The 14730-nt window shown below is 37.0% G+C and overlaps 4 protein-coding genes and 1 long non-coding RNA gene across 10 annotated transcripts; 2 read left to right on the forward strand and 3 right to left on the reverse strand.

Moving 5' to 3' along the window:
* Nucleotides 1-395: 395 nt before the first annotated feature.
* bcn92 (LYR motif-containing protein bcn92) lies at nt 396-1710 on the reverse strand. The gene is made up of 4 exons (XM_046619057.2): nt 1695-1710; nt 1373-1497; nt 1124-1244; nt 396-732 (listed from the first exon to the last, which is right to left on the reverse strand). Exons 3-4 carry the CDS (start codon nt 1204-1206, stop codon nt 540-542), a joined length of 276 nt encoding a protein of 91 aa, XP_046475013.1. The 5' UTR covers nt 1207-1244; nt 1373-1497; nt 1695-1710; the 3' UTR covers nt 396-539.
* On the forward strand, nt 1254-4535 carry PheRS-m (Phenylalanyl-tRNA synthetase, mitochondrial). 4 transcript variants are annotated; one of them, XM_046619049.2, is made up of 4 exons: nt 1254-1506; nt 1951-2672; nt 2776-3068; nt 3180-4535. In XM_046619049.2, the coding sequence occupies exons 1-4, from the start codon at nt 1403-1405 to the stop codon at nt 3468-3470; spliced, it is 1410 nt and encodes a 469-aa protein (XP_046475005.1). In that variant the 5' UTR covers nt 1254-1402; the 3' UTR covers nt 3471-4535. The 4 variants fall into 4 exon arrangements, with proteins under 4 accessions (XP_046475005.1, XP_046475008.1, XP_046475006.1 ...); XM_046619052.2 differs by having other exon boundaries at nt 1258-1466; XM_046619050.2 differs by lacking the exon at nt 1254-1506 and adding an exon at nt 1516-1770.
* LOC124215536 (probable phospholipid-transporting ATPase IIB) lies at nt 3565-13728 on the reverse strand. 3 transcript variants are annotated; one of them, XM_046619039.2, is made up of 13 exons: nt 13018-13728; nt 10360-10504; nt 9054-9326; nt 8200-8442; nt 7663-7851; nt 6995-7575; nt 6494-6910; nt 6219-6384; nt 5733-6111; nt 5410-5650; nt 5163-5329; nt 4874-5077; nt 3565-4636 (listed from the first exon to the last, which is right to left on the reverse strand). In XM_046619039.2, the coding sequence occupies exons 1-13, from the start codon at nt 13185-13187 to the stop codon at nt 4503-4505; spliced, it is 3309 nt and encodes a 1102-aa protein (XP_046474995.1). In that variant the 5' UTR covers nt 13188-13728; the 3' UTR covers nt 3565-4502. The 3 variants fall into 3 exon arrangements, with proteins under 3 accessions (XP_046474995.1, XP_046474996.1, XP_046474997.1); XM_046619040.2 differs by lacking the exon at nt 13018-13728 and adding an exon at nt 11534-11984; XM_046619041.2 differs by lacking the exon at nt 13018-13728 and adding an exon at nt 11169-11388.
* Nucleotides 10394-11026, forward strand: LOC124215543 (uncharacterized). Its single transcript, XR_006882386.2, has 2 exons — nt 10394-10527; nt 10737-11026. It is a non-coding gene; the product is annotated as an uncharacterized lncRNA (long non-coding RNA).
* A 401-nt stretch (nt 13729-14129) lies between the features above and the next one.
* Nucleotides 14130-14693, reverse strand: LOC124215540 (coiled-coil domain-containing protein 103). Its single transcript, XM_046619054.2, has 2 exons — nt 14530-14693; nt 14130-14430 (listed from the first exon to the last, which is right to left on the reverse strand). The coding sequence occupies exons 1-2, from the start codon at nt 14691-14693 to the stop codon at nt 14130-14132; spliced, it is 465 nt and encodes a 154-aa protein (XP_046475010.2).
* Nucleotides 14694-14730: the final 37 nt, after the last annotated feature.

The raw sequence follows: 14730 nt of genomic DNA on the forward strand, positions 1-14730 counted from the left end.
ACCGGTAATCGTTACTCGTATAAGTAACCTCACTCGATTCTTCGTGTGGAGATATGATTAGATATATTGTGTACAAGATGTTTGACGTACTTCTCATACTATTTACCAAGTTATTCGGAAATAATTTCGACCGTCGAACGGGTTCGAAAAAGATTATCGAATAATTAGCATTCTGGTCGTATGATTACGTGATTACATGCGACATGGCGGAGCATTAATCGCGATGCTCGGAAGTCGTCGTGCATTTTGTATTTCGAATGTAAATAAAACGTACGTACAATGCACAGATTCTGAAATTGGCAGTCTTGTGTTTTTGGAGATTGTAGATTATCGAAGTTGCATACTTTAAGATATACGATTGTTCTGAGAGCAGGGCCATACAATACATGAGCAGACAGAGATGACTGATTTTTATTTATAATTTACCGGCTTAGTACTAATAAACGAACTGATCAACAATAAAAGTCCTTTACACAATTCACTGAACGATATTAAATAATAACAATTATTCGTACCGTTGCATTATCCAATGATTAAATTTACAGCGCTTTTTGCGTAGGTGTTGTTTCTATCACGAGCTGGCGAGTGCTGTAGAGATTCCCGATCGTCACTTGTCTTCTGATCATATCCAAATTCGTCAGTCCGTAGTTGTAACTTTCTTTTATTTTCTCTGCGTCCTGGAGCAATTTGTTTTCTCTGAATTCATGACGGATTTTCCTAAGTGCGTACATTCTGAAATACAAGATTAAATACGCGATTATTAAAATCACCTTGTCTGTCGGCAGAGGCGATGCTATGTCACGTGACGATAACAATCGAAAAACCGTACGCGAGAACATTCTATTAATTGTAAGAGTTAAGTCATTTCAAACAAAATTGATTTAGCTCTCGAACAAGGTTTATTTGGCGCGTTGACACTGTAACAAATTTATAAGAATTGTTTTAACAAGTTTCTCAAGCAGTGCCGGATGCACGTGGTTGTCAAGTAGAAAGTCACTCGACCTACTACGTTGCGTAAGCCGAACCATGCGTGCCGACATTGATCGAGGCTCTTAGCGGACGAAAGAGAATGAATATCAAGCCCTACCACCTCTACGTATTTAGATAGATATTTTGTACTTGCCTGTAATTGTATGAATCCCATTTCTTGCTTTCTCTGATCAAATTTCGGTAGAGGTTGACGATCATTTCACGGGCGACAGCCATGATTCCTGGCAGCTAAACAAACCACTCGATAGCCAGTTCTGCCAACATGGTAAGAAATTATACAAAGTCGAAAATTGACACAATGATCTCTGGAAAATTATGCAGACCAAAGACTCTCAATAATAATATATTATCTTAAACGGATATAAAGCCAACAATGCTACACCTGGTGGTAGAGAGAGCTTGAAGACATTGAATGGAAGTTGTAGGTGAAAAACGTAACTCTTCCCACTCTTTCTCTCGATCTAGTGAAAACTCAGGTGTGTACGATGGCAGGCCATCTAGAGGGGCCTTTAAAAAGTAACAACAATTAACCTAACCCTAATTTCACATTGTAAAAGAATTTTTATATTAATTGTGTGAAATATTCACCGTAGTAAATTTCAATTGGAATTTTCTTAGATATTATGTGAGAAGACTGTGAGACGCATACCTGATGCACTCGTTGGTTTATATAATCTAACCTTATTTTAGTTTTAAATACGTACTTGTAAATATTACCGGTGACTCTCGGTGTTGTCTCAGTAATTGATTAAAGATGATTTCTCATACACAGTTGTTAAGGTACTCATTCAGAGAAAATTTCCGAAACCGATTGCTCTATGTGATTATAGAATTGAATGACAGTGGATACACGTGTTCTTTGTAACTTTTTTTTTAGAAAAATTAAACATTTTTTGCCCAAGTATTCATCGCATATTTCGTAGAACGATAAAGTAACATAATTTTTATAATAAACTACAGATACAGCATGCTGAAAACCATACGTCATGCCTGCGTGTGGATATCGCCTGCTAGAAAATACTCCCTTGCATCGAAACTGGTGAAAAAGGGAAAGAAACTTGAACTTCTCGATCAGAAATACCCAATAGACGAATGGACAAATGTGACAAAAAGGATATCCCAATATCCTGGAAAAAACTTACATCTAAAACCTGATCATCCGTTGTCACTCATAAGACAACGGATCGCAGATTATTTTTACAAAGCCTATCCAAATAAAGTGGGCAATCCATTATTCAGTGTCCATGATAATCTGAGACCAATTGTCACGGTCGAACAAAATTTTGACTCGCTGCTTGTACCAAAAGATCATCCCAGTCGAAGTAAAACTGATTGCTATTATGTCAACTCTGAAACTTTACTCAGAGCTCATACAACGGCCCATCAAGCAGAACTAATTTTGATGGGTCTGAACAACTTCTTAATCATCGGTGACGTTTATCGAAGAGATGATATTAACTCGACACATTATCCTGTATTTCATCAAGTGGATGGTGTGAGACTTCGGACACAAGATGAGATATTTCAGAATGTAGAGGACTCTAAAAACTTGAGGATATTTGAGCACAGGGAATCGGACAGTCCTGATAAACAAGGGTGCCATACTTTGGAAGCAACAAAAATTATGGAACATGAATTAAAAACCGTTCTAGTCGGATTAGTAAAGAGTTTCTTCGGTCAAGGTGCATCTAAATTGTAGTAATTTTTTGTCTGCTCCTTCGTACTGGAATAGTTTGAAAATTACCACTTCATCCATATGTTATAACGTGTCATTCATTTTCATAGATGTTGAATATCGATGGGTTGACGAATACTTTCCATTCACTCACCCATCTTGGGAGTTGGAAATTTTGAAGCATGATGAATGGCTAGAGGTCCTAGGATGTGGTATAGTACGGCAAGAAATTTTGCAGAAATCTGGAGCTGCAGATCGTATAGGATGGGCATTTGGTGCTGGCTTGGAACGTCTTGCTATGTTGTTCTACTCTATACCAGACATCAGGCTGTTTTGGAGTGAAGATCCTGGTTTTTTGAACCAATTTAAAGTCGAGGATTACCACTCACGAATTGTATACAAGGTAATGTACAGAAGTTTGATTTAGTCTTGAATGAATTTAAATATTAATCTGTTTCTTCTATTTGTTTGGTTGCTAAGGGTTGAGATATAACTAATAAATGATATTTTTCAGCGAGTCAGTATCTATCCACCATCCTCAAGTGATATAAGTTTCTGGCTGCCAAACGAAACTGAGTTCACGCCAAACGATTTTTTCGAAATAGTCAGGGATATTGGAGGGGATATTATCGAGCAAGTCGCATTGATAGATGATTTTGTTCATCCGAAAAATAACCGCAGGTCACATTGTTATAAAATTACATATAGACACATGGAACGCACTTTGACAAAATTCGAAGTTAATACTATTCACCGGAAAATCGGAAGAGCTGTTCAGGATAAATTCAATGTTGAGATTAGGTAATTTGAAATATTAATAAATCATGTTTACTTACAGAACGCTGTGTTAAAACTGTACCCTGTCAACCATTCTTAGTACTTTGATAAGGATATTAAAGTAATTAATATATTATTTTATTTCGCATAAATTAACTAAAAACAGATTATATAATAACATATGTATGCATGTATACATGTATATTTATAATTAGTTATCAATCTTATTTTAGTCATCGTTTCTGTGTATACTTTTAAATGTCTCTATAACATGATCACAAAAATTTTTCTCAGGAAAAAATATATGTTTATATCTCACGACTCTAATGGTATGCAGAGCAATTAAAATTTAATTTTTGAGTCTAGTATGCGACGTTTAATAAACTATTTGTCTCGTTTGAAGATTAAATTATCAGAAATATAAGCAAAGCAGGCCTATTAGGCAAACCTTGCAATGAATCACAAAGCTTTTTAAAATATACCTATTAACTAATGCAGAATATTTCAAAATCCTCTTGACTGCCTTGATTAATATTCATAGGGCAATGCCAATAACTGTCTGAATTACAACGTTTTTTTGGTCAGGTAACTTATAAAACGGCAGCATAAAAAAATGTGTTAGCATTGTATTATTAGAAAATAAACCACTACAGTTTCAAAGCAGCTTTCAAGTTTTGCTGTTTGCATTCTTCATTCAGAGTATATTGACATACACAAGAGATCTGTCCAACTGGAAAAGTTTTACCTCGTCTGTAGTAAAAGACCATTTATGCTTGGATGTAATAAAAATCTAGTGTTTCCACGGAAATCATTAATTACAGTGTCCCGGTTTGAATGATTGAGACAAGGCCCATAAATTTGTGTCGAGTGAGTTTGCCTAGACCTCGTTTTTAATTTACGTGAGTGCCGTAAAATGCGTTGATGATTAATATATCATGTGTATAATATTTTAGGTAATCAGTAATTTTTTGTGACAATTTATTATTAGATAATTGATCCTTCGGGGTATAGTTTATCTTGATTACGCATATCCTCTGGTCAAATTTTATCACATTAAACTTTAAGTCAACTTTGTATAACTCGGTGGTGAAAACTTTTTTCTCAAAAATTTCAAAATGTACAACGGCATACACGAGACCAACGTTATCACTAGTACTTTCCAAAGGAAATCTGTGGTTTTTATGAATTCGGCATCTGTACAAAAGTAAATTTTTGTCATTATTATAGCACACGTGAAAAGAAATATTGTGCTAGTATTAAGAATTTAGTAAGCATAGTGATGAAATGGGGTGTGATCGCAACTACAATACTAACTACTATATGACAAATATATTTGTGTGCCAAGACATTAGTGTGCAAGACTATTGACAAAATTACAAAAATAACTATTGTCTTTGATGAAAACTGTCAAAATGATTAATTTTTACTTACCGAAATAATCCTTCAACACGACCAAGGATAACAAATATAACCCCAAAGATAAAATTTCGGCAAGAACCATAATTTTGTGCCAGGTTCGAACAGTCAAGGCCACCATGATCAATTCTGTTAATACCAACGCCGAAAAGCTAATAGCCACAATGTGGATGAATTCATCTTCGAACATGATGAGGGCACCATACATTATCACTCCCCCTAAAATTTTATTGAAAAAATAGTCACATACTTAAATCAGTAGCAGCAGTGTACAGCGTGAAAAGGATTATAAACAGTATTTTACCTTGATATATACTGATCAAAATCCACGTAAAGAATGTTTTATAAGACAGACAACGTCCTTTGCTAAGATCTTTATAAAGCTCTGGATAGGTAAGTGCAATTTTTTCGGATACGTCCTTATCCAATACCAATGAAAACACTGGGAACATCGTGTAAATCGTTGCGTAGCTGAAAACAAGACCAAATTGAATGTTTCTCTGCCACCGTAATCAATCAATAATTTTGGGGTATTGATTTTGAATACTTACCCAACCATTAAGAATCCCTGATACAACGCCACAGACGACAAATAAAAAACCGCTGAAAACACAGCCTGCATTGTAGAAATGATCAAGCCACGATGGATGACGAATTGACTCAGAGCAGCAGATCGCTTGTAACTTCGTCTGCCATGAACGAGTAACAATGTAGAGAGATGACTAAATTGAGGAATCGAAAAATCAGCAGCTAAAGATGCCTGACGTCCTTCTAAACCCTCCAAGCCGATGCCTGCAAAAAATGAAAATATCAATTAGTCCAAGCTTGTCATAAGCTAAAAATATATTAACGATTTACAAAGTAACATCCTCACCAGCATCCGCTGCTTGTATCATTGAAACGTCGTTTCCACCGTCACCAACTGCTGCAGTTCTTTTGCCAGTGTGCTGTTGTATGAGCGTAACAACTTCGGCTTTTTGCGTTGGTGAACATCGACAGCAGACGACGGCTGGCGAGCCACATGCCAATTCCAGAAATTCATTCTCATAGTACTGAAGACACACTTCGAGAGAATCTCCGCTGATAACAAGCGCGCAATCTTGCTTTTTCCTAAAAGTATTCAGTTCTAAATGTGCGTCTGTTCTTGTCACAACGGACTTGAATACGTGAAGTCCTTGAGTTCGCGAAACTAGTCGGGAAGACTTTGCTATGCACGTTGCTGTTTCCAATTTATCCCCTGTCAACATCCATATCTGAAAAGTTGAAAGAGTGTGACCCTCCATTTTGTTTCACTCATCACAGTTTAAACAATGTCGTTAGAATTTTTTCTGGCACAATCAGAATGGCAATACACTTGTACCTTGATTCCTGCATTTCTTAGCAGCTCCAAAGTAGGCCTTACTCGATCTTGGAGCTTATCTTCAACGCCTGTTACACACAAAAGTTCCATTTCCCTTTCGAGACTTTCTATAACTGCGGTAACTCTGGAAGCTCTGTCACTGACGCACATTCGTGCTGCATTGTACCTGGAAAACGTTAATGTTCAGAGTGATGCGGACACTCCCTACATGACTGGTCCATAGAATAACGAAAGCCCATGTTTTATATAATTGCAAGTAGATTGGAATTGAATACCTAGCTTCAAAATCGAGATATTGTTCTTCTGTGAGAGTCTTTTTAGCGACAACCAAAGTTCTCAGTCCCTCTCTGGCCATGTTTCCACATTCTTCCTCGAGCCAATCATTGTATTGTACTATTCCCGACATAACAACATCAGCGCCTTTCAAATAAAACACCGTTTCGCCACTGGCTTCCTCTCTGACAATGATACCCATCCTTTTCGTCTCAGATGTGAAAGGAAAAGATTGCAAAATTTGGTAATTCAAAACCTGTCCATTTGGTGCCTTCAACTGCATAGATACTAAGTCACGTTTTACAAGACCCAAACCAACTTCTTCGGTCCATTTCACCAATGCGACTTCATCTGGACTCGAGGCTTGGTAACTCGGTTTTTGCTCCGCCGGATAATAGTGTTGATCAGCTTCCGTTTGGCTGTGAATAAAAAGTGATTCGTTATCACCTCGGCACTTTCAGAACTAGAAACATAACAAAACAATAATGTGTCTATACTCATACCTTTGAATAGATCCTGTATCTCCAGTTTCTACGCTTACTGTATCCAAATTGTTAGTAACAGTTGAATCGTCGTAAACTGGCGTAACATTGTGGCAAAGTGCTAGGGCGTGGACAGCTTCGTAAATTCTTGTGCTTTCAGATCTTCTGACTTTACCACCATAAGACATAGTGGATACTCTTATTGGAGAATTTTCAGAGCTTGGTGTCGAATAGTAAGCTTTCAATACAGAAGTAACTTCGTCGAACGTTTCTTGACCATACGATACTGTTCCCAAATGCAATTTTTTGAAAACCATTATATTTTGTGTTAATGTTCCCGTCTTGTCGCTAAGCAAATACGATATTCTGCCCAGTTCTTCAGGGATCGTTGTCGTTCTGACAACTGTGCCTGCTATTTCTCTATCTCTTTGAATACACCAAGCGTAAAATGTCTTGCCCATGTCCAAGTTTACTCGCAAACTTATAGGGATTATGTATGAGAACAGCAATACGAAACGGAACATGTAGCGGTACCAAGGGCCGTTGAAACCCTTCAAACACATCATTACCAAAGCAAGACCGATCACCGCACAAAATAAGACCTGTGAGTAATTTAAGGCTGATGTAGGTCTTTGTAATATTCCAGGTTACATGATCTCTGAACTCAGTAGAAGAAAAGATTAAATTACCTTGGTTAGCTGATTGATCTCTTGGTCAAGTAAACCGACTTTGGATCTTGGAGCGGAATGATTCATCAATGATCGGGTTTCTTGGCCAGTATAGACAACTATTCCTAACGCAGAACCTGAGGCTATTGCAGTATTTGCCCACAGGGTGTTGTCCACACCAAGGCTTTCTTCACTACTGTATCCATCATACTAGAAAAATATGTAACAAATAACTGAATAAGAAATCACCTTCATCAATCATCTATTAGCTTGAAGCTGAATTTTCTATGAAAACCCATGTAAACATCTCTTTAACATCACATATGTTCCGTTGCCTTTAACATGAGCAAACAAGATTTACAAGCAACAAACTCAGTTTAAGGATTTCACAAAAATTACATAAAGACAATATATGTTTAGTAATACTGCAAATAGTAAATTTTAAAGTAACAGGTAGCTGATTACTGTCAAAGAATTTTTATCCCTTCACTTTCAGGTACCATTAATTAAACAATTTTTTGGATATTTCAATTGTTTCCAACTGCTTCACATACTTACTCTAGTAAAGGTTCCGATAAAGCTATGTATATCTTTCTGTGGCTTTTCGACATAGAGGCTTGCTTTGATATCAAATAACTGAGCATCGTTATCCAATTTTTGAGTAGCAGGAACAGCTAACCGTAACTTCCAGTCTGTTTCTCCGTCCAGTTGATCCGTTCTGACGAAACATGCTCCGGACTTTTCAGTAGTCCGTAACAGCACTAAATCAGCTGGAACTCTCTGGCCTTTTTCAACAATTACCTATTCATACAAGTGAGGCAAGTGTAAATACAATTTAAAAACCCAACGAGATACATATGTAAGATTCTTAGGTTGATGTTACTTTTTTTTGATATCAAGGCTAGACAAAATTGTTAAGTTAGTTAAGAATCTTGTTGATACAACAAAAGGTCTGAAGAGTTGATTGAACGTACAACATCACAGTCTTGCTGACGTCATGACTCACGAGTACTAATGTAAATATTTGGATACTCCAAAAACTCCGAAAACTATGGGTAAACTGAATAAAATTCTTTAATATTAAAATTTCGTATTAAAAGGAGTAGATCATCTATATATCATACTTTATAAATTGTTTCAGATTTTCCATAAACATAGTGGAGTTGCTTTCAAAGAAATATTGTCTAAAGCTGTGATTCACTTGGGTTGCGCCCATAGATAAGCTTATCACGCCATGAATGCCCATACCAGTGAACTTTATTGATTCTTACTAGGCCACGGGCATGAATAAAGTAACAATAAAAACCTATTGCTGTTGAACCAGAATGAAATGAAACTCAATGTGACAAGGCCACTATTTAATTACTACTTTGATTAAAAAAAGAAAACAATTGCTCGTTTGGTCTACCTACCAAGTCACCGACTCGTAATTTTGAACTTGGAACAAGCTCTGGTGTGTCACTTCCTCGAACTATTCTGTAATATTTTTGCGCATTGACTTCCTTGTCCCTTTTATAACGCCTGAAGTCATCAACGGCTTCACGGCAAATTGTCACTGTTAAAACGAAGCCTAAAGGTCCCCAGTATGTGTACAAATATCCGATTCTTATGTCAGGTAAAAACTGAGACATGGCCATTATGAGGAAGTACAGGTTCAAGAAAAATTTGAACTGCTGAAATAGAACCTAGAGAAAAGAAAGATATATTTTCAAAGTATAACGCACAGAAACACTTTTTACCTAAATACTTTATTGTTATTACTTGTTGAAATTGTATTGTGTCAAACCAGTAAAAGAAAGTTTTCTATACCTAAAACCGATAGATTGATAAGATCATTAGGTCAGATCAATAAATAGCCCACTACTACGCGAAAAGAAGTAAGGTATATTGTATCTTGTAGACGTGTATATGTTTCCATAAATCTATAAGACAAACTCTCATGCTGATGCTCTATTGATTTTTTAGTGTTATACTTTGAGCTGAACTTGGACTCACCACCTTCCATTATTAGTCTCAACACTATTGAATTCTGTACTTTCAGAACTTTTAAGGTCATGTGTAAGCTCTTCCCTGATTTCTGATTATTATTCTCCATGCATTGCAGTTTGTATTTTAATATGATTTACAGCAATAAAGAAATTCAATTGCAGAATTATGTTTTCCTACCAAATGCACTTACCATGGTTGATGCAATAATTATTTAAATTTAGATAAGAAAAATTGTTGTGATTTTTTCATGAAAATAGGTTCAAAACCCAAATTATTGGCATATCAGAAATACAGCTGACACATTGATACTACCATAGTATTGTTCAAATTAGAGTATACCGTTAATTACAAATGTGATAAAATATCATCCAAAATATTTACTTTTATCTTCATCAACGAATTTACTTTACTGCATCTGACGTTCTGAAACTATTAATTATAACAGAATATTGACAAACCAATTTTTCATTGCATTGACAAGACCACATAGTGTGAAAGTGTTTACACAAAAACTTACAAGCCAATCAATAATTAGGTAACACATCTATCAGTACAGTTACTATCATATTTAAATTACCTTACATGACAATCTATTGGTAATGGAGAAGGAACTTCTGTGACCTTGAATTTAATATCTCAAGCGACACATGCTTATGACTACGATGTTAGAATTTCAAATAATTAGATATGGCGAATAATTAATACCTCACTAATTATTCACTAACTCACCAGAGGTAGAAATGTGATAACATTGTATTTTTGGTTCCTGATGACATTTGTTGGAAACTTTTCGTACAGCGGTTGCCCAATGTGAATTGTCCTGGCTCGGAGTTCCCTTTCTCTGCAACATCGTCGCCACATCCATGTGCAACATCTGTAACGAAACGTTGCGATCAAGTAAGCGATAACTGCTTAACCATGATAAACGAAAATTTGTAAAACTTTAAGCAATTTAATCTATTGGTTGTACATGCTAGTACTGCAAATGTGAAGATTCAATGCTGTTTCAGTGCTTTTTTGAAAACATATGAAAACAAACAAGCTCGTTTGTTCCAATTGACATTTAAATGAATTTATGCTATCCTCAGGTTATTTATCTTTTTCAGTGTTTGGACAATTGGGCACAATGTTAAGAATGACGTCATGTTCAAGTGTAAAGGCGAAGACTATTTTGTGTTGGAAACGTAAAGAAGCAAGCTTTTTCCACAACGCAATTAAAACGAAGTGAAAGATAAGCTCACAATTAGCAGAAAGACAGAAAATATATTTGCAGGAGATTTCCATTGCGGTAAAAAAAAGAGAAAACTAGTAGAATAAAAAAAAAAAAGACAAAACAAAAAAAAACGCAGTCAGTATGTAAAAATACCAAAAGTCAAGATTTTAATTTTAATAATAAGCACGACACACTTAGGATCGTGAAATAAATTAAGTAACAAATGGACCGCTGACATATACACTGTGGCATTGCTTGCAGCACACTAGTTGATAATTAGATTTCGCAACAACATAAACTGTGTTATTAAATGTGTACAACGAACGTTCGAAACCGAGAGTTAAGCTCATGCGTCGTGCGGCAACAAGGAGGGCTACACATTTCTTTTTTGGGGGAAGTGCAGCTGGTGGCAACTGAATTTTATCACGATCGTTAAACAATTTATTGACGCTTGCATAGGTACGACGTATATGCAGCGACGCAACCGCGATTTTGACGAGACGAATTCGCTCGTTAAATAAACTTAGCGAACTGCCGGATGTAACGAACTGCGGTGGCGTAAAGCGTTCGTCGCGTTCATAGCCAGCCGCTGGGTATACTTGGGTAGCTACGTTCCGCCGATAGAAATCGGTCGAAAAATCGAGGTATACGCAGTTTTCCGGGTTCAGTCGTATAACAGAAGTGCGTCACCTTGTCCACGACCTGTCATTCCTGGGCCTCGATATCAGCGGAATGTCCTCCTTCGAAAGTCTTATTACGTTACTGTGGGTCTCCATTTGGTCGGTGTATCGTTTAGAAAACGGCACTTAACATGACGCGGCTCGCAGTCTTTCAATTATTACCATAGAGTAATAGCCTGAATTAGGACGAGACAAATTCGAATTCACCGTTTAGCGAGATAACAAAAACGCTTCAGCTTCCAATGACATCATCCAGCGAGGCACGCCTCCGTTCAGGACGACAAAAGAAACAAGAACGGCAAGGCTTTCGGTTAAAATTTCCGCGTTTAACACTTGTAGTACAATAGAGGTAAATAAGCACGTCGTGTTGTGTTCTATTTTATGCCGATATACATCATTGTTTTTGTTCAATTTATACGCTATGAAAATGGACGTCTTCCAGGTTTTCACCCCAAAGATATACTAGCGACACCTATGTGAGCGAACATGAATTAACTACGCATCAGACAGAGGTCAATAAGCGATCAATTCGGTCAATCGGAACATGGTCCGTACGATCGGTAATCGAGATTACAGCTCTATTTTTTACACATTATGCTTTTATTGAAATTAATTAAAGGCAAAAATAGCTGAGCAATCCACATGGAATAAAAATCGTCAAATTTATGAATGAAATCTCATTCAATTTTTAAGAAGATATGTAGGAACATGAGCTAGAGTAATGTCAGCCGGTCGGGAAGAATTGTACCATTGATCGAAACCGGTCAATGCAATCATCGAGTATTACCAAACTGAAATAATCATTCAAAGCAGGAATTTCAATGCTTCGCGGACGTATCGCGCCATGCTTGGTAAAAGCGTGAGATGATATTACAATCGCGAATATTTTTGGAAATAACTTTGTATTGATCGCGGGATTCCCGCTATTTCTTGTCGTTCATCGCGTTTAACTGTCGCATTCCCGCTGAAAGTCATAAATGCGGACATGGTTGCGGCGGTAGATAGATAAAACTCTTCAGCATTATTAATTACTTTTCAAGACCAATGGTTTTCTGTGTTCATGAATGGGATCGTTGGCGAAAGAATTTAGAGACGGTTATCTCTGGGCAAATTTCCGCGTCGAGTACTCCGCAGGTAAGTGAGCCTGGGCTGGCTTGGGACAATGAGCTGCGGTGTTAGCGGTCCGGTAACTTCTTTATCGATGGAAGTCGTTCAAACCGCAATCCCACAAGGACACACAAACCCGGATTAGGATAACCGTCTTTCAAATTCTTCGGTCAACGATAAGATTTTCCACGCGATCATCAATTGTACAAAGTTTCCCTGATTGAGAATCATCATTCAGTCAGTTGCTGCTACCTGGCGGCAATACTGAAAACCGTCAAATATCGATTTCACTCATTTCGATATCGAGGCGGGAAATTTGTTCGAACCATTTTTGTGGTGAATAATTCTGGCAATAAATTAATTTGATGCAGATTATGTTTAACTTACCCGCACAAAATGTTTGTGCAGAATCGTGAGCAGGTGTTGAAACGTCGATTTCTTGACGCCAACAACCGAATGCTATCTTCCGAAGGTTGCAAAAGGTAGTCAGTTTCTTCATCCATTTCGAAGTCTCGTTCGTCCGAGCTAAGACGCAATGGCAACTCCTCCAGCCTCATAGCTGAATGTTATATTTATACATGTAGTATTTTAGGACATGAAGTAAGACCGTTGAGAAATTTTTTAGAATATTTCTTTACGTGTAATTAATTCGTGTTAGTTTCGACGATGTCTGACTAGTTTCAATAATTCGGACTCTAGCGTAAAAAGATTATCTCGAAGCACAGCGAAATACGCAAATAATAAATACGTCTACAAAGTTTTGTTTACATGTCAAACAAATATCTTATCATTATTATAGTTACGTATAGTCGAAGGGAGTGATCATTCCTATTCGTTTTTATGTTTTAAAACAAGAATTATATTAGTATTATCCGGTACTGTCGCATATTTAGCATGTTGATTAATATTAGTAAGGTTAAATTTTCACGAGCCACGGTAAATCCTGCCGGTATTTTTTCTTTGGCTTTAACAAGTATCGACAATGGTATTCAAGACGTTTGGTAAATTTTAGGATGTCGTTGAACTAAGTAAAATATGTAAAAAAAACTACGGTACTAAACTAATCCTCAAAATTCACAACATTTGAAAAATAGTCGTATGTTGTCAACCGCCATGTTGAAGACCGTATGACAATAGATGTCACGTGACCTTCCCATCGCGCATGCTCTAAGGCGCCTGTATTTGAAAGACTCGACAACGCGATAACGTTATTTAATTATAGATATTTTACATAAGAAAGACACAACACACATCACTGAAGATATTTTGTTGCAGAAAACAAGTTTCGGATTACGAGTTGCGTTCTGGTAAACACGCCACGTTGAGAGCAATAAATTTTATTGTACGACAAATGTCACGGAAAATTCTTGCATGCGCATATCGTTACATATTCGAGACACATTTCCACACTTCATATCTTGAATACAGACGAAGCCTACAATTATTCTTCACAATGCAGACGGTACTTCACGCACTAGGCTTACATGTAAGTCACAGATTCAGTCAAATTTGATTTGATACCGTTTCCGCAACATATCGACGGTAACTTCTGCCGCCCCATCCCCGGCCTTTCCCCTGGCAAGCAATCTTCGAAATAATTGTTTCGAAACATCTTTTTCCTCTTGCGTCATGAAGTTAACGCTCAACTGAAACCTGTTGCAATGACTGAGAGCTGTCAGGACATCAATCACCGTATCTACATCGTCACCCTCTGGTAAATTCCTCAGGCATGCCTCCATGATCTCTCCCAGAACGCCAAGAGGGACCTCAGGTCGAAATATTTCGATAAAAACGACGGGCCTGAAACACCGTATGAAAAATGTAATTTCAGAGAGTGTTTCAAAACTCGCCGGCTTCGGTAATTGATATTCAAAATCTTAAATGACTCAATTATGTTACTTTATGGTCAATAAATATTCAAATCTCTTCTTGTGATCAGTTATTTTTTTCCACGTCTGTAAGAATTCCTCAGTTGATTTCGGAGCCTGCACATTTTGAATAATTGTGGTATCCTCCGCTTTTTCCTTATTGGTATAAAACGAGTCTGCAGGCTTCTGGGACATCGACTTTGTCAACGTGTAAAAGCAGTGGGGAAGTTGA

Source organism: Neodiprion pinetum, chromosome 3, assembly GCF_021155775.2.
Source record: "Neodiprion pinetum isolate iyNeoPine1 chromosome 3, iyNeoPine1.2, whole genome shotgun sequence".
Lineage (NCBI taxonomy): Eukaryota > Metazoa > Arthropoda > Insecta > Hymenoptera > Diprionidae > Neodiprion > Neodiprion pinetum.